Genomic DNA, 19,254 nt, shown 5'->3' with positions numbered 1-19,254 from the left:
GAGTCAACTTGGTCCAAGTTTTAAAACACTGCTCACAAGTACTCCCAGGCAATACCCAAGGGTATGGAAACTATGGAACAAATAATTATTAATTACCAAACTATCATGCTGAGCACCATATTCATATTTTCCAAGGGTATGGAAACTATGGAACAAATAATTATTAATTACCAAACTATCATGCTGAGCACCATATTCCTATTTTAATCATTGCATGTAAGGGCAACTTTGGAGGATATATGACCATCGTCTCAAGCAACCTTAGAAGATTCTATTAGACTTTTGATTTTCATGATTTTCCTTGCCACTTTAAGCGTGACATAATATTGATAGGTATATTGCTCTATCAGGTAACTATTGACAGGATTCCCATGGCATACCCCTTCTTTTCTATTTATGCTACCTTTATGGTTTATCTTTTTGGCCTGCAAGCTATTCCCAAGAGTTGGGAAATGTTTCGCAGGTTGTCTTCCAAATCAAGAAAATCATCTGAGATTCAAAGCAACGCAATTTTCTCCCAGATTTGTGAATCCTTATACCCAAAGCAATCTAGGTCCAGGTCCAGGTCCATTGGATCCAATAGCCAAAACAAACGTTGAAGTTTACAGGCCTGTTTTAAAATAAAAATAAAAAACATGCCCTATGATATCTAGTCCCACTTTCATGATATTTTTCGAAGTCCTGTTTTCTGGTATATGAGCAAGCACCAATAGATTTATAAACATGTACAAAACAACATCATATCATTTAACGATATTTCTCATAAATGAGAACAACGTTTTTCTTACCTTCTAGTGCCATAACATCACAAAGATTCAGTGCCTTCTCATAAGAACTCAGAAATTACCTAATGGTGAAGTAAACCGAGAACAAAAAAGACCAGTTGCCAGCCAGTATGTTCAACAGAAAATACAGATCTCTTTCTACTTATCTATTCTAGAACCCATCAATTTAGTAAATCGAATAGATTCAACAAACTTGAATAAGGGACTGAACAGCGAGCATTCATTAATTTACTACTCCCATCATCAGAACTATTGCTACACAATTGTGAAGTTGTGCTTCAGCTTGAAGACCAACTATCAGATTCTTATCACCTCTTTACAATCATGAGTTAGAGTTTCCATTTTAAAAACCATTTTATCTGATTTGTAGAGTACACATTATAATCTTTTACATACATCATATAAATCGCACTTTGTGAATCGTGCATTATACCATGAATTGAGTGGCCGCACTCTATAAACAATCAATTTCTACAATTTCAGTCTGTCCTCAGCATCACAAAATGGTATCAGATCTTTAGATTCTGCTATAAAAAATTTGCCTGGAGAATGCACAACACCCCACTCTGAGAAATGGAAGCAATAAAAAAACTAAATCATAAGAAAAGATAAGTAGAAAAGTAATGGAAAGAATGGAAAAAGATAAGATTGGTTGTTCAAGTAGAAATTTCACTATCAGACTTCAGCACAGTGTAGTCAAGGCCTGTGCAGGAAACTCTACTTCGGTGCAGTTTGGCAAGGCCTGTCCAGGAAACTCCATTCAATCAAACAAGTGAAGACATTTTGAAACTATGCTACAGGCTATTCTCATTTCTTCTCCATTGTTATGTTTATTGTCATGAATCATCATCCATGAGCTTATAAAATTGATTTCTCTCTGGCAGGAAGAAAGGACAAGCTGGGAGGATAAACTCAGAAACCAATCCACCAAAGCCCCAGTGATTCACCATTTATCTCTGGTGTCTGAACAGTAACTTCAAAACAAGGCTCTGCTTTTCTACTAGGAAACACGCCTCTCTTTATGGCTGCTGAATAAAGCTGTTTTGCACCTTCTGTCATGCCCAGCTTGTGGTGTTCTTTAATCAAAATATTGTAAGATACAATATTTGGATCCACGCCATTTTCAGCCATAAAGCCAAGCATCTTAGTAGCCTCACCTAATCTTTTCTGTCTACAAAACCCCTTAATTATTGTATTGTAAGTCATTAGACCGGGGGATAAGCCCTTGCCCAGCATCTCATGAAAAAGTGTATGGGCCATATCTATCTCTCCTTCTGCAGCATGAGCATGTATCAATAAATAGTAGTTAAGGGCATTATGCCGATGGCCCCTATTCTGCATTTTTCTAAATAACCTAATTGCATCTTTGGCATAAGCATTCCTGCAGAGTCTTCGGAATAGGGTGATCATTGTCTTCATACATAGTTCATAGCCCTTGTCCGCCATCTGATCATGCAACTTCAAAGCCTCTAAGATCTTGTTCTCTTTTATTAGCCCATATATTATGGTAGTGTATGTAATTATGTCAGGCATGCAGTCATTCTCAGTCATTTCTTCGAGGAGAAGGAGAGCTTCATCCAATTTCCCTCCCTTGCAATATCCATTGACCAATGCATTATAGGTCACTACAGTTAGCTCTATTCCACTCATTAAAGCTTCATTGAAAATCTCTTTAGCCTCATCTAATCTACCTAGTTTGCAGAAATTGTCTACTAGCAAGGTGTAAGTATAAATATTTGGCTTACAGCCCTTACTTTTAATTATACTCAACCACTCCAGGGCCTCTTCTACTCTACCAACAAAACAGAGACCAATGATCATAGAATTGTAAGTCACGATGCTTGGCTCACACCCATTCCTCTTCATTTTGTCAAAAAATTCGGAGGCTTGCTCCATCCTTCCTCTCCGACACAGACTAGAGATCACGAAAGTGTAATTCACCACATCCACTGTGTATCCGTTTTGAATCATATCATCCAACAAATTAATGGCACCATCCAGATTGCCTTTCCGGCACCTACATTTAATCATATGGGTATAAGTCTCCTTATTCAGGCAAACTCCATTGCCACGCATCTCTGTGAACATATTTTCAGCCGTGTTAAGTCTTTTGTTGTTTACCAAGACATTGAGGATCGCGTTGTAAGAAGAGACGGGGGGCATGTGCCCCTGAATCTTAATGAAGTCAAAGACCTCCAGAGCTTCTTTGATTTTGGAGTCAATACCATATAACTTGATCAAGCTATTGAGTATAGTGACACTTATCTCACATCCGCTGCTCCTCATCTGCTGCAAAAGAACCTGTATTTCACTGAACATCTTTGCTTTTCCCAGAATTTCAATAACAGTGCTATAGGCATCCGTGTGGTGCTCATAGACATTCTGTTTCTCCATCCACTGGAAGAACCTGAGGGCCTTTAGAGCATCTGTTTGCCGGTTCAGCACCTCCAACACCACGTCTGGCTTCAGGTCCTTAGCTATTGACTTCATGAATTCTTCCGTATCTTCCCAATCTTCCAAATGGATGATTTTGCATATTCTACCTACTAAATCTTTGTGCTGTACAGTGGTATCTGCAGAGACCTCAGGCCTCATCCTCCATTCTCTCCGAGATGAATTAAGGTTACTCCTTCTTAGGTTCTTCATACGGGTTCTGTCTATCATGCCCAAATTGCTAAAATGTAGAAAAGATGAGGAACTGGTGTTGGGTTTTGTTGTCTGCTTGGCAAGCCCATTCAAAACCTGATAATGAGATGCACACGAAGGCAAAGTTAAAAAGGGTGAAAAGAATCGACCTGATTCAGCCGTGAATATGTTAGGACTCGTCATTTCTATTGCTTTTGCTCTTTCAGGCAACTTGCAGACAATTTCTGAGATCAGCGTTGCTGTAGTTGGAGATGCGCAGATGAGTCACTGCGGACAACATCCTTCCATATTCTTATCCGAGTGATTCAATTCATGCATTTCCATTCACCGACAGCGATGAACCAATTTTGTTCATCGAACCATATCCACCTGGAGGGATGGATCGATGGATGACTGCACATTGGACTACTAAAATGTGGGGGTTCAAGGGAGACTTTAAATCTACGATTTACGGCATAGATATTGATCATTGGATTCAGTTTTCGGCAAAGACGGGAGACATCAGGTTACAATCGTTTCAGTATATTATTTTGCAGTTGTCTATAACCTTATTTTTTGAAAGCTTTTTCTGCGGGTTTTTCGGGTTGAAATCCGGTAGGAATTTATTGGAATCGCAAGTTTGATAGCTAGTTTGTGCACAATGAAAGCGTCCCAGGGGTTTTTCAGGGTGCTGAATCCAAATATGCAGTTAAAAAACCATTTTAACTGCAACAAATCAAGATTTAATCTCAATTTCTTCCGTTGGATTCTGTCACCGGAATCTCCAAAAAGTCGCATTATAGACCACTCCTATTATTTTGGTTCTCCCATGATGTTTGAGGTTATATGGGAACCTTGAGTTCCACATTGAAAATTGTCTAAATGCAGTATGGAACATGTGTTTTTTCAAAATACGAGTTTAATTAGTTGGAAGAGTATAAATTTATTTTCCTATAAGGATTAAATAATAAATATGATTAATTGGAAAAAAAAGGGTTATATATTGATATTATAAACATTATAATTTCTAAGTAATAGTATGATTAGAATCAACTTATCATATTGGTGTTATAATTTAACTCAATTTATATATAAGACTATATATGTTAGGTCTAAGATTTTTGTGATCCATAATGTAGAAATAAGTCTTTCGGATTAATCACATTTCGGATTAGACGAAAGACTATATATATTTTATAAGCATGCAAATTATATATCTTATAAGCATACAATGCATAGGTTAACAAAAACTTATAACTTAAAACATATTAGAAATAACATCTATTTTCAAGTATTTCAAGTCTTTAGGGTTGTAATTTCTATTAGTTGGTATCATTTTTTTTTTCAATTTATTGGTAGGTACATAAATAACTAAGTTATGATAAGAAGACTTTTAACATGTATTAATCACGTGGTTTTATAATTAAGTCAACTTATTTTGAAAATGATGAGTTATGTAGTTTCAAGTTAGAAAAAGACTTAACGAAAGAAGATTTAGGAAGAGTTGAGATCAGGGCTAGTTTACAACCCCTATGGTAATTAATGTGCATCATTTTAATGGCAATTACAATTTGCATATAACGATTATATTAATGTGTGCTCATTTAAAGGAACGTAATTTGATAAGGACAAAATAATTTCCTATGAGTTTTGAGAATGTGACAATTTTCATTGTGTATATAAATAGGAGATGATTTTATACAAATATTTATAGATCTTCTTTGACTTTCTTTATTACAATAATGGGATCTTCTTTGACTTTCTTTATTACAATAATGGGAATTCCCTCCACTGACATGACAACATCCTCCCTCGCTTTAACTTTAGTGTAATGCCTTGACAACATCCTCCCTCGCTTTAACTTTAGTGTAATGCCTTGTGGGATCTCTAAAACTTGTAGTTGCCATATATGCAATGTTGGTAATAATCTTATATTATAATGCCAAATCTCTACGTTGGGAATTCCTTGCACATTAATTCTCTCTTTATATTTTTGGATTTTACTTGGGCCTTATGTTTATGATTATGTTTCTTCGATTTTCTATTTGTTTCTTACTAAAACTTTACATAATGGAACATAAGACTTATGGGTGTTTTTGTAATTACTGAGCCCAATTTTGAGCCTAACATCTTATTATGAAGAGGGAGAAGACATCTATGAAAATATGGTATGAACTCTAAGCATATTGTTATTGAAAATTTCTAGAAAAAGATAATAATCGAAGGACAATCAACTTTTTGCAAGACCCTGAGATGGAGAAAGAGGATATAGAATAATTTTTCGCTTCTAATCATATAATAAAATGAAATAAAATAAATTATTTGTGTCCACAAGCTTGTAGGATCTATGGGATGAAATATAAAGAATTACAATAATTTTGATATTTGTGGTTTTACTTTCACTTATTTCAAGGATGTCTCAAACTACAATTGATGTGAAATTGATAACTTTATTATTTGTCATCTATTTTCATTCTTTTTTGGTGGAAAAGTTTGGAGCTAAACATTTGTGGGGCCCATTTTAGAGGTAGGCCATACTTTCATGATTTAGGGTGTTGAAATTTTTGGAGTCCATTTAAAGCATTAAACGATTGTTTTTGGGCGAAAATTTTGCAAAAAAAATTAAGCATGTAAACATTGTTCTACAAATCAAGAGCTTTCCATCAACATAAGAATTACATCAATTGAAATTCATATGAGAAACTTATGTCTCCCATAAGTTGACTTATGTTGTTGACTACCATGGTACTAAGTGGATGTCATGTTTGTTCCCATTACTCGCACATGTGGAGCTAGTCATGTCTAGATTTTAAAGAAGATTATAGAGGGTATAAACCCATAACCCAAGTTGAGAATTGAGGCATGCAAAAACCCTAACCTTAAACCTAAATATCTTTGACGACATGTTAAGTATTAATGTACTAGGAAAGAAAGGGGCTCCATTCTCGTTGTATTGATTAATTATTTCAAAGAAAAGAAAAGATAGGGATTAGGAGACAAGAGCAAACGAAAGGAAGTAGAAGACCATATATCAACCATATAAGCCACAATGTTTATGGAAACTCCAAAGTGAGTTCACATTTCTTTGTATTTGCATTATATCGCTAAGAAGAAAAGAGCAAGGCATAGTCTTGATATTTTGGTTAGGTTTTCCCATATTTCCTAGAGTAAATATTGTGTTCATTGTGTAGATGTTGTGGTATCTATTTTAGCTTTCTTTTATTTCATTCTTAGTATATTTCAATATTTTTTGCACTAAGCTGGTAATATTAAATCAAATTATTAAGTACAAGATGTGTAGCAAAGAATTTGCAGAAGCTTGTAAAATTTGTTGAGATGAAATACTCCAATGGAATATCCATAGTATTTTACAAAACATTATGGTATCATGATATTTTTCTTAGGTTTTTATGAGAAATTGTAGGATTCAGGAGCTGACATAAGAAATAAGTCTTAAAATCCTAGCCATAGTGGGTTATTAGAGTAACAATCCAAGGGTGATTTGGAGGAGAGATTTTCAAAGATGGAAACATAAGTCACTAATATCTCTTGCAACAAGAAAATTCTCATGGCAACTCGAAAAACCAAGTTTGAACCTTTTGAAGAGTTTTTTTACCTTCAACTCAGAAACTAACTCAAACAAGAAATTTAGAGATAAACAACACACAGAAAGGACCCTAAGAAAGAAAGAACAAATTCTATCATACTCTTCCCAAAAAAAAATTGAATTGGAAGTGAAAGTGGATATCAAACCCTATCAAGGTGAGATTGATGATGTTAATTTGAATTAGTGATTTGGATAGTTAGAAATATGTTTCAATGTTTATAAACTAGGAGAAGACAAAAATATATCATTTACCCAATTGAAGTTAGAGGGCCATGGCTAAACTTGGTGGGGAAGCCACAAAAAGACACATAGGTGAGAGGGTGATCCCCTAGTAACTAAGTGAGAGGCATTCAAAACTCTCATTAAGTCTCAGTTATACCCTATTGGGTACAAATAGGACCAATTGATTGATTGGCATTACTTCTAATAGAAGTAAAGACAGTACAAGGATAAACCACTAAATTCAAAAACTAAGCCTTTGTGTTAGGAATGTCTCCCGAGAACCTAGATGTACTTCTCAAGTATTTGAGTGGTCTCCATAATTATTTAGGAGGCAAGTGTAGAAATTTCATCGTAGATCACCTGATAATGCAATATACTAAAGCAAAATACAAGATCTACTTCTACAACAAACTTGCGAAAGCTTAATCGGTTATGAGCAAGATCAAATAGAACACATATAACTGAGAATGAGAAAGCAATCACACATGAACACAGAAGAATACTCTGGGGAAAGCCTCAGCTAAAAACCCTGATCTCTGTATTATCATACAAGTGGAAATATGTTCAGATTACACAAAGCATCAGCTCTCAAGCTATCCTGCTCTTAGTACAATCCAACAATGCAGCTCACAGACTGAATAGACACAAGATATGCCTTCCCTTAGCCCTCCAAGCCTCTTATTTCCTTGTGCAGTTTTCCTTGGGGTCCAATGTTGCCACCTGTGTGAATTGGCCTCGTCACGCACCCATCAAACCCAAAAGTAATTGTGCAATCTCCAAGGAATGAATTCCTTCTGTATGCAAGAGATACCCTCCATGGAATATTCCTGCAACTGATAGTACATTGTCCCATCATTTGATCTCAACTGGGTCTCTGTCTGAACTGACATGCATGAGTTATTTATGAGAGAATATTTAGTTATCTGAAGTGCAGCAGTTACATGCATGCATGCATTAACTAATTGAACTCACAATTAGTTCAACAAACTATTTGAACTAATCTAACTGGACTTAACTCAGTTAATTGAGCTAACTAATTACAACTCAAAGTACAACTCATCCCGATCTCCTTTAATCAAGGGATAACTTCCTCAATCAATGGAGAAATTGTTGCATGTCTTCACATAGACTTCATGTTTGATTTATACAACTAATTAACTCAAGATGAATTAATTAATTATTTTACAAACAGCTGCTAAGATCAAATTCGAATTTTAATTCTCAATTTTAGTTTAGGGACTAACTAAAATTGGAATGTATCCTGAAATGCTATTTATAGCAATGCTAATTTTAGCACTTCTATTTTTAGCATTTCTTGTTGGTATTTTCAACACTCCCTCTCAACAAGAAAGGGATTATCAATAACCCAAATCCTATCTCTGTGGAACTCGAACTTGCATTTTGACAATGCCTTAGTCAAAATATCTGCATCCTGTTCCTTAGTCGAAACATACAACAACAACATGATCCTCTTGACCACACAGTCTCGAAGATGGTGATACTAGATATCAATGTGCTTGGACCTGTCATGAAAAACTGGATTCTCAGAGAGTTTGATACAACTCTGATTATCGCAGTAGATCACAATTGGATCCATTCTTTGACCAAACAATCCCACTAGAATCTTCTGCATCCAAATGGCCTCGCATGATGCCTGACTGGCAGCCATGTATTCAGCCTCTGCTGAGCTAAGTGCAACTAACCTCTGTTTCCTATTGTACCAGGAAACTGTCGTTGAACCAAGGTTGAAGATTCCTCCAGAAGTTCTCTTTCGGTTTGATGGACTCCCTGCCTAATCTGCATCTGTGAAGCCCTGAAGCTTCACTCCCTCTGTCCATCTGTACCACAATCCATACTGAGATTTGCCTCTAAGGTATCTCAGCACATGCTTCGTTGCCTTCCAAAACAGCTTGGTAGGATGAACCATAGCTTGACTCAGCTGGTTCACCGCAAAGCATAAGTCTGGTCGAGTGTTCACTAGAGACATAAGTGAACCCACAAGCTGTCGATAAACAGTAGCAGCTACTACCTCACCTGAAGTAGCATCCTCCTTCCTCCAGTTCCTAGCTAGAGGAGTCTGCATAGGCTTGCACTTCTCCATGTGAAAGTGCCTGAGTATCTCATTGGCATACTTGCCTTGAGACACAAATACTTCCCCATCTTTCTGCCACACCTCCATGCCTAGAAAGTAGTGTGTTGGCCCTCAGTTTTGGTCTATTTTTGCTTAAGAAAAATTACTTAATCCTTATATTTTCCATCCATTTTCCATCACATCCATCTCATTTTGATGTATTTTATGCATATTCAGGTGTTTAATTTTAATTTTGCAATTTCTAGAAGTTTTTATGAAAGTTGAGTTTCAAGTGCAATTTTGGACTGAATCAGAATTTCCTGTAATAGCTATGTGGATGACATGTTTGCAGGACACTTGGGCTCGAGTTTGATGCATGGATGGACAGCTTGGGAACTAGGACTAAGCTAACTCCACTTGGTTCAGCCAGAACAAGCTTTATCAGGCCCGGTCAAGGCTAGTCAAACATGACTAGTCACCAAAAAATCCCTAGGAAATGGGGCAGTTTTGAGATTTTATGGGATTGACCATATTTCTTGGGATGAATTGGATGAGTTCAACTTAGATAGGTGGATATGAGTAGATATGAGTGTTAGAGATAATATAGATCAGTTTGTTTCATTAAACCTCTATTTAAAGCCAAGACTTTGATGGCTTTTGTAATGGAATTTGTATGTAACTTTTGTATAATTGGAGTTGGGAGCTAATTTGAAAAACTTGTTTCATTCCAATTTGTTGTTCATGTTTGGTTGATTTACTGGAGTTGTTGTAGCTGAGATTTCTTCAAGTGTGCAAGGCAAGGGTGGAGGGCCCCCACACCAAGCTAAGTACACTTCTTGGTTCAATTTTCATAGTTTTCATAGACTAGTTTTTGTTTCAAATGTATTTAGATGTGTGATGATTGCTGAATGAATATTGGTTTAATTCTAATCTACATATGAAGGGACACAAAGGAATTTAAGTTAAATTCCCCTTCTATTTGATCTTGAACTAAAACTGAATTTCATTCTCCATTTCTTATTTGAAGTTATTTCTACATTTATGGTTTGAAGCAATGATGATTGTGATATAGTAGGATTGTGAAGAAGGACAATCTAGACCTCCTTAGTTAGGAGCACCTTCTTCTACATCTTCTGCATCATAAACCATTGTTAATTAGTGCTCTTAGATTTATCTTCATGAAAGTAGTATTGTAGGGAAGGACAACCTGGTTCTCATAAGTTAGGAGCCTCTTCCCTCATATATTACATAAATGAATTAGAAATGGTTAAAATAGGTTTATATTTGTAATATGTACTTCTTTAAATCTTCGAATTTTATCTTCTAAACTTGATTATATCTAATGTCCATATATTGTGGATTTGCCTCCAAGTTTTACAAACCCGAATTGATAATTAAATACTTGTGTTAATTTAGTCAATAAATTAGCCCAACATTTTGGCGTCGTTGCCGGGGAGGCAATTATTAGCATAGTCAAATAGAAGATAAATAAAAACACTAAAAATTTAGCTAGTATACATTTCTCTTAGTTATGTTTCTTTATGCCTAGAAATAGAGATCCTAAAATTAGGTTTCCAAAACAAAACCCCCTAAAAAAACATAAAATCAAAAAAATAACTACCAAATCCATTTGCAAGACAAAATATAAAAAATGATGTTAAAGAATAGGTTACAACACTATTCCATTCTTCAACATTCTTTCTCATCAAATCTTTATGATCAAATAAGTTGTCATGTCCAAACATTCATTAACGTATTTTTTTCAAATTTGTATATGAGTTTACTCATGATCTTGTTACGAAAATGGATGAACTAGGAATTCTCTTATACTTGAGGGAATGAATTATTTTTCTAAAATAGAATAGGATATAATAGAATAAATAAACAAGTAGAATTAACTAACAATAAGACTTCCATAATAAATTTGTTTCAAACTATTTCTTCAAATCATTGTGCAATATTCATTTGAAAGGACTACATGGCAAAATGCAGTAAGAACAAGCCTATTATGGGTAACCATATAGGATCATTCTTAAATCATGGTTTTTTACATATCTTTTGAAATCTAATTTTGGAATCCATTTTGAAGTTCTCAATTTATATCACAAATAAAAATGTGATCAAAATCAAAACTAGGTCTCAAGTGAAATATTGAGGACAGAGTTAGTACAACCTATATTTGAGGTGTCTAATGGAAACATTTTTATCTGAAATTCATAGGGAAGATAGCCCTTGGAATCTAGTTTCCAAATCAATTTGAATCACTTCAATCAGATACCATATGAAAAAGTTATTCTTGAAATACTAATTGCTTGTCGAAACATCTGCATGGTGACAATTCTAGGTCTTGACTGTTCATTAGAATATTTGACATACAAAATCATCTTCTTTTCAAAACCTATCTATATGGGAGATATATATTCAAGTCTAGTATAAGACACAATTTGAATCATCCCATTTGGAGGTGAAATGAAAAAATTATGTCACGGTTAGTGACTGCATGTCTTCAAACCAGCGTAGTAAAACTTTGCCCCCTAGGTCTGTTCATCACCAATTTTGCGATATCAAGACTAAGAACTTTTAAAACCTGTTTCTATTGGAAATGAAAAAATGAATCTACTATAATCTCCAAGTGGAATTACATTGATCTGATCTTTATCAAAGAAGTTACACTTCAAACAGTGAATGTTGGTCTAGTTAAAAATTAACAGGCAGCTCTATCAAACATGGCACTCCTTATAATTTTTACCATATCATTTTATACCATTTTGAAAACCTATTTATACTGGAGGTAGCCATATGAATCTGCTTCAACTTGGCTTTGGAATCACTCTAATAGGATATCAAAAAAAAAAATTGTAAACAAAATACCGCTAGGAGGTCTAGGCTGGCCACCATTCCTCAAGGGGTAAATAAATGCATTATGTTTGTCTATCATATTTGGACTTGTTTTCTAAGAAATGCTTGTAATTATTTACATGTTTATTGGAAGAAGAGAGACTGTACACCTCTCTTCCTCCATCATCTAATGTTGTATTGCAGGCAAGTGTTATGTTTTTGCAGGTCATAGGAAGAATGAAGGAGTGAACTCCATGGATGAAGTAATTTTCAAAGTCAAATTCATATTCCAGAATATGAATACAAATGTTCAAGTCAAAGCAAAGTGAAAATTCCCTTGATGTTGAGTTCATTCAATTAAACTCAAACTCCTGACGCTTGCTCTTAGATGTTGACCAACAACACCAACAAACCCTACAACATGATCGAGATCAAGGCAAAAAGACATGAAGATAATCATCAGAAGAAGCAGTCAAGTTCAGTACCATGTCAAGTCACATCAATATTCAAAGAAGCCTTTCATATTGAATTCATATTTTGATCATCATCATTTGTTCATGATTTGAATTCATATTGTTTATCATCCATATTGTATGTTAAGCTCCATGACCAAGCATGTTGAAGTCCAGACTTACTACTACATCATGAATTCAATATAACCTATTTTCATAAGCTTTCATACTTCCCTACTCCATTACACCCCGCCTCCATTCAGGAAAAAAAAAAAAAAAGGAGTTTGGTTGTGAAAATCCATGAAAGTGGCACAATACAAACTCGAATTCATATTGGAAAACCAACTTGCTTGGCCAATATGAATTCTCTATTTTGTTTTCCCATTTCTTCAGTTTGAGTTTGCAGGAATCATCCTCCAGAATAAACAAGACTTGAGGACAAGTCTTCCCATCAGCAAGGGGGGAAGATTCGCAAAAAAGAAACTTAGTTGTGCAGCTGAATTGATGACGGGACTTGTATTGTTGGCAGTAGGGACCTGAAATGTTAGCAAACAAACATGTATATATTGCATAAAAATGTACATGATAAAAGGGACCTGAGTTATTATGAATCAATTGCAGAGGGACCTGAACGACATCAACAATCAATGGACCAGAATCAATGAAGGATGCTAGAACAGAAGACAGAAATAAGCTCTATGCTTCTATCTATCTGCAATATTCGAACAAGACAATTTCATCCTATATTGTTAAAGAACAGCAACATTCATCCAATACTATCAGGGAAGTACAAGAATAGTAAGTGCTCTTGCTCTTGTAAATTCAAATTTTTGTAGAAATTTTTAGAGCTTGTTAAAATTGAGATTACTACCTGAATGCATATTTCATATTCATTACATTACCCTCATCCTATATCCATTATTCTATACCCATTATCCTATGTCCATCCAACATTTACATTCTACATTTACCCTATACCTAATCCTATTCATTCCATAACCCCAAGTACTTTTCCTCTAAGCAAAAAGGATTAAAAAGGGTGCAAAAATTTGAACCTGCACAAATAAAGCAAACATTAGTCCTATGGAAACAATTTTAAACATGACCTACAAAATGGTCATTTTAAAATTAAGAGATATATTGAAATACATATGGAACATCAAGCAAACAAAATTGAAATGATTAAACCTTATCATCGCATAAGGATATGATGCAATAAGGTGCAGTTATAATGGCAAATGGAATACGATATGATGGCAAACCTTATGGAAATATGCAACGATATCAAGCATATGGTAAAGGGTAAGGTTAATAACATTTCAATAAATAGCAAACATGCGCATTATGGAAGCCATTAAATCAAAATGATTTATGAAGTGTAGGGTTCATATGATGGAAATAAAATGAAAAGTGAAGAATGGTGAATGCAAGCAGCTGTAGGTAGTAGTGTAAGTGCAAAACAAAACCATCCTTCATGCAACAACGTGGAAATCAAAACAAACAAAACATATGATAGTCAAAGGATAAGCCACGATAGTATTGCGGGTTGGTTGCAGGACAGCTACAACGGATTGGAAGAGACAACCATGAATCATAAGGTATATCGGCAATCACAGCATAATAAGTTGGTATTCATAAGGTCAAGCCATGACAGAATGGAAGGACGGCTTCAAATAAATCAAATATAACATGCGCTAAAGTCATAATAACAAATATGAATGCAAAAGGGTGTCGACAACACGGTAAAAATAATGATACACAGCTCCAACCAAAAGGACAACAACCAAATAAGTGAAACGGTCAAAACAACAGAGAAATAAACCCTGTGCGTTCAGCAAAGAAGAACTCTACCATTGTTGAAGCTCAGAACCGTAAATTTATTGCCATCACAGCCATTGAGAGGCTCAAGAAAACAGTAGATTCCATTGGCTAGCATTTGAGGGAAGTAAAACGTTTTGACAAAAGAAGTGAAGGTAAAATATAGCGTAGAGGAGCTAGAGAGATAAGAAGAATAAGCGGAGATGACTGAGGGATAAGTCAAGAGATCTGGCTGATGTGTAAGCTCAAGCAGAATAGACTGAGAGAGATATTTCGTAAGCAAAGGTAAGATCGACATCTTGATTCTCTTTAATAAATGCAACAGAGGTTCATGAGGAAATCTCAGGATTTTTCTAAAGATCGCCAGGATATGAAAGCACGGAACTTCTGTCTATTATTTATTTAAAAATCTATGCCACCAATCGGGAGATATGGATTGTCTGTTATTTATTTAAAAATCTATGCCACCAGTCGGGAGATATGGATTGTCTGTTATTTATTTAAAAATCTATGCCACCAGTCAGCGAATAAGAGCGCTTAACAGTGGAAAACGTTATGAAACACAGGAGAGGAATCATGCCTCTTCTTTAACAGCAGTCAAGTATATTTTATAAAATCGCCAAGTTTTCATCTAAAACGAAGTGTTTGCATACTGAAATTGATTGTTTTCACGATGCCATGGCTTTAGATTAATTGCACAATGAGTTTTCTTTCACAAATAATGCACGAGGAACTAGCTTCACGTTAATGAATGTTTGAGTGAAGTTTTGAAAACATGTAGTTTGTTGAGCCAAAAACTACACCTGTCCATGCATTTTTATGAAGAAACAGTATGATAAAAAATCGAGTTTCAGTTTGATTGCATGAAAGAATTGGTCAATAAAACAAAGTCTATTCATAAATTTTGATTGCATGAAATGAGGAATTTTGTGTAGTTTTGTAAAACATATAGCCAGCCAAGTGTGACAGGAATTTCAGTTTGATTTCATAATGGAAATGCTCAATGAAAATAGTGTACAGGGTTTATAATGTGAAAAGCAATTCGTTGATTATAAGCAGTGAAGTGTTGTATATTGGTTACTGCATGTTGATTGTATAAACAATAAGGTACGAGTGCACATACAATGGCTTCAATTCAACAATAAGGAAATGAAGAAGTGACTCTAGTTTGATGTCATAGGAATATGTTAAGAAAAACGAAAATTGAAAGGAGGAATTATGATATGATTTCGTTTTTTTGTATATTTCTTTTCCAAAACAGAGTTCAATTTCTTTCTTACATAAGTGTGTATAAAGATGGATATTTGGTTTGAATGAACAAAACAGAGATGCTGCAAAGACAGAGACAAAGGAGTTTTTTTTTAAATTTTGATGAAACAGAGGATAGAATGTAAGAAAAAGATTAATAAAAACATGTTTATTATGTTTTTATAATCTTTCTATATCAAAATTTTATATCTGCAGAAGGAGTAAGTTCATATTTTTGAGGATTGGTTTCATCTCTTTATCAAGGGCATCAACAAATAGGTAAGCAGGATACTAGAGAAGCATTTGAAGAGAAAAATTGATTTCAAATTGAATGATCATTCAATCTCAGAAATGCATTTCAATTTTAAGAAGCTACTATTTTTCATTGCTTTTTCTGGGCAAATGAAACTGAAATTTGAAAAACGAAAACATGGGTTTTCTTCAGACCGAGCCTAATTAGGCTCCATAGGGATAGGTTTCTCAAATTCATTTCTATTTGGGATATTTTTATGGTTCTTTCAACCCCAATTTTGCAGATTGTGTGGGTAAACCTGTGGCTAAATTGAAAGTGAATGCCTAGACATAAAAAATTTGCTTCTTTTAGTGAGATGTAAGGGAAACTGGATATTGGATCCTTTGACTAAAATTGTTGATTTGAGAGGGACATGAATAAAATTCAAGTTTTATTTGTTGTCTTCTCTGAAGCTGCTCATCCAGAATGATATATTGGTAAAGAGTGTCATCCACAAGAAAAGAGAAGAAGTAGATGAAAGCATAGATATCCTTTTTACAGGTAGCTTCATCTTCAAGGGACAGATCCACATCTACATTAGCAGGCCAGTCAACATATAGAAGTAAAAGGTCAAAAGGAAGAAACAAGCATGAGGACATGCTTAAAGATCAGCAAGGGGGAGATGTTGGCCCTCAGTTTTGGTCTATTTTTTCTTAAGAAAAATTACTTAATCCTTATATTTTCCATCCATTTTCCATCATATACATCTCATTTTGATGTATTTTATGCATATTCAGGTGTTTAATTTCAATTTTGCAATTTCTAGAAGTTTTTATGAAAATTGAGTTTCAAGTGCAATTTTGGACTGAATCAGAATTTCCCGTAATAGCTATGTGGATGACATGTTTGCAGGACACTTGGGCTCGAGTTTGATGCATGGATGGGCAGCTTGGGAACTAGGACTAAGCTAACTCCACTTGGTTCGGCCAGAACAAGCTTTATTAGGCCCGGTCAAGGCTGGTCAAACATGACTAGTCACCAGAAAATCCCTAGGAAATGGGGCAGTTTTGAGATTTTATGGGATTGACCATATTTCTTGGGATGAATTGGATGAGTTTGACTTAGATAGGTGGATATGAGTAGATATGAGTGTTAGAGATAATATAGATTAGTTTGTTTCATTAAACCTCTATATAAAGCCAAGACTTTGATGGCTTTTGTAATGGAATTTGTATGTAACTTTTGTATAATTGGAGTTGGGAGCTAATTTGAAGAACTTGTTTCATTCCAATTTGTTGTTCATAACTTGGAAAACAACTCGAGCTGAGCGAATGGCGACCTCCCGCCCCTGGACGCGGCCCTGATCTCCCTTGCCCGAGCTTGGCAGCTCTGCTGCTGGGCTGCAGCACCTGCTGCGGGCCTCCTTCGCCTGTGACCTCCTGTCTCTCCCTTTCGGGCCCCCTGCCCCGTCTTCGCTTGACTGCGCCGCACCCGCGGGTAGCTCATCGCTGCCCCCTCTTCTCAGGGCCTCCTGCCCTCCCTCCCTTTTCTCCCCTTCAGATGAGCGCCCCTGGCTCGATGGATCCTCCTTCTCTTGAGCAGGCTGAGCTGGAGAAAGCCTTTGCAACCCTCATTCCAGAGAATAACTCAGAAAGGATTAGGCCTACTGCCTCTAAATTTGTCAAGAAGCTTGACGAAATCCCGGAAGTCCCTCTTCCCCCAGCTCTTCCAAGGAGATCCGCTGTGGCCTTGGCTGAACGCGGCCTGGTTGGACAGTTCACGGGGTTATGGCCCTCCCCTCGAACGGTGCAACGCTGGGTGGAAAGAAACTGGAATGCCATGGTTCAGGGAAAAATCGCAATAAGGTTTTGTGGAAGAGGCTTCTTTACCTTCCTCTTTGAATCAGTGGAGGACCGCAACCTTATCTTTAGGAATGGACCATACTTCATGGACACTAGAGGCCTTTATCTCAACCGCTGGACCCCTGATTTCGACCCAGAAATGGACGTTCCCAATGCAGTCCCTGTCTGGGTTCGCCTCCCACATCTTCCGCTTCACTGCTGGGCTGATGAATCCGTCCGAGCAATCGGAAACGCAATAGGGAAATACGTGGACAGATCGGAGCCAAAGGAGAATATGCATGCATGCGCAAGGATCTGTGTTGAAGTAGATTTGGGCAAAGGATTACCAGAGGCAATCAAGCTCAGAGTGGACCAGTGGACGCACATTCAGCAGGTGGACTACGAGCAGCTCCCCTTCAAGTGTAAGGTATGTCATGAGTACGGTCATTTTGCTAATAGGTGCTCTAAATCTAGATCAGAAGATAAGAACAATAATGAATCCACTGAGGAAGCATGGGAAATAGTCAGGGAAAAAAAGAAGTCAAACCCTCCCCCCGAATCAGCTGTGCCCCCCTCTGATGCTCCTACCCTCTCCACCTATCCTGCAAGCCCGGGCCACCCCATCCCCTCATCCTCCAATCCCTTTGAATCCTTAGCTGCAGAGGAACCCTCATCTCCCCCTCCATCCCCCAAGGGCCCCAGAATCTCCCCCTCTTCCCCCCTCCAGGCTTCCCCTCCTCAAACAGTGGAAAGGATCCTAACAAGAAATAAAACAAAGGAAAACATTGCAGCCACGGATCCACCAAGGAAAGTAGGAAGAAAATCGAACAAGGAAATAAGAGATGAGAATGCAGCCAAAGAAATGACCACAGGGACTCAGCAACCAATAGACACATACCTGGACAAAAACAAGGGAAGTGGCGAGAAGATGAAGGAGAAAAGCGGGACTCACAACAAATCAGGTAAATGATGATTTTGGTCTCTTGGAACTGTAGGGGGATGGGCTCCTCCCTGAAAACAAATGCAGTCCGAGACCTTATCAAAGCAGAACAACCAGACTTCCTCCTACTCCAGGAGACCAAAATCAGTGACCAAGAATTCCAAAACAGCATGACAAAAAATAGAAAGTATGAAGGAATAGCCACGAGCGCCATAGGAGCCTCAGGAGGCATAGGAGTAATATGGAAAAAAAGCAACTGGAATCTCATAAGCAACAAACAAAACAGATGGTGGATTAGAATTGATATGCAAAGCTCAGATATGAAGGAGGAATACACAATCTATAACGTGTATGCTCCACCTCATTTCAGAGACAAAGCTACTTGTTGGGAAACTTTGACAGCAGATATTGAGACTACCCAAGGGAGGAAGATCTTTCTAGGAGGAGACATGAACTTAATAAGGAATGCAGAGGAAAAACTAGGAGGGAAGTTTTACATTGATCCATTCAGAGAAAAACTGGAGGATATCATTCAAACTCACAAGTTTTTAGACATTCCTCCCCAAAATGGTCAG

General features: G+C 36.5%; 1 protein-coding gene across 1 annotated transcript; it reads right to left on the bottom strand.

Annotated features, from left to right (window-relative positions):
* Positions 1–1,433: 1,433 nt before the first annotated feature.
* On the bottom strand, positions 1,434–3,935 carry LOC149222179 (uncharacterized). Its single transcript, XM_089385301.1, has one exon. The coding sequence runs from the start codon at positions 3,612–3,614 to the stop codon at positions 1,698–1,700; it is 1,917 nt and encodes a 638-aa protein (XP_089241427.1). The 5' UTR covers positions 3,615–3,935; the 3' UTR covers positions 1,434–1,697.
* Between the last annotated feature and the right edge of the window lie 15,319 nt (positions 3,936–19,254).

This window comes from Pinus tabuliformis, chromosome Q (assembly GCF_031772625.1).
Source record: "Pinus tabuliformis cultivar Carrire ecotype Pingquan chromosome Q, CPIR1, whole genome shotgun sequence".
Taxonomy (NCBI): domain Eukaryota; kingdom Viridiplantae; phylum Streptophyta; class Pinopsida; order Pinales; family Pinaceae; genus Pinus; species Pinus tabuliformis.
This window is presented reverse-complemented; position numbering and strand designations above follow the sequence as displayed.

What these genes read in the sequence shown, in the direction of transcription:
- LOC149222179 (XM_089385301.1), bottom strand. Translation starts at nt 3,614, where the DNA reads ATGACGAGTCCTAACATATTCACGGCTGAATCAGGTCGATTCTTTTCA.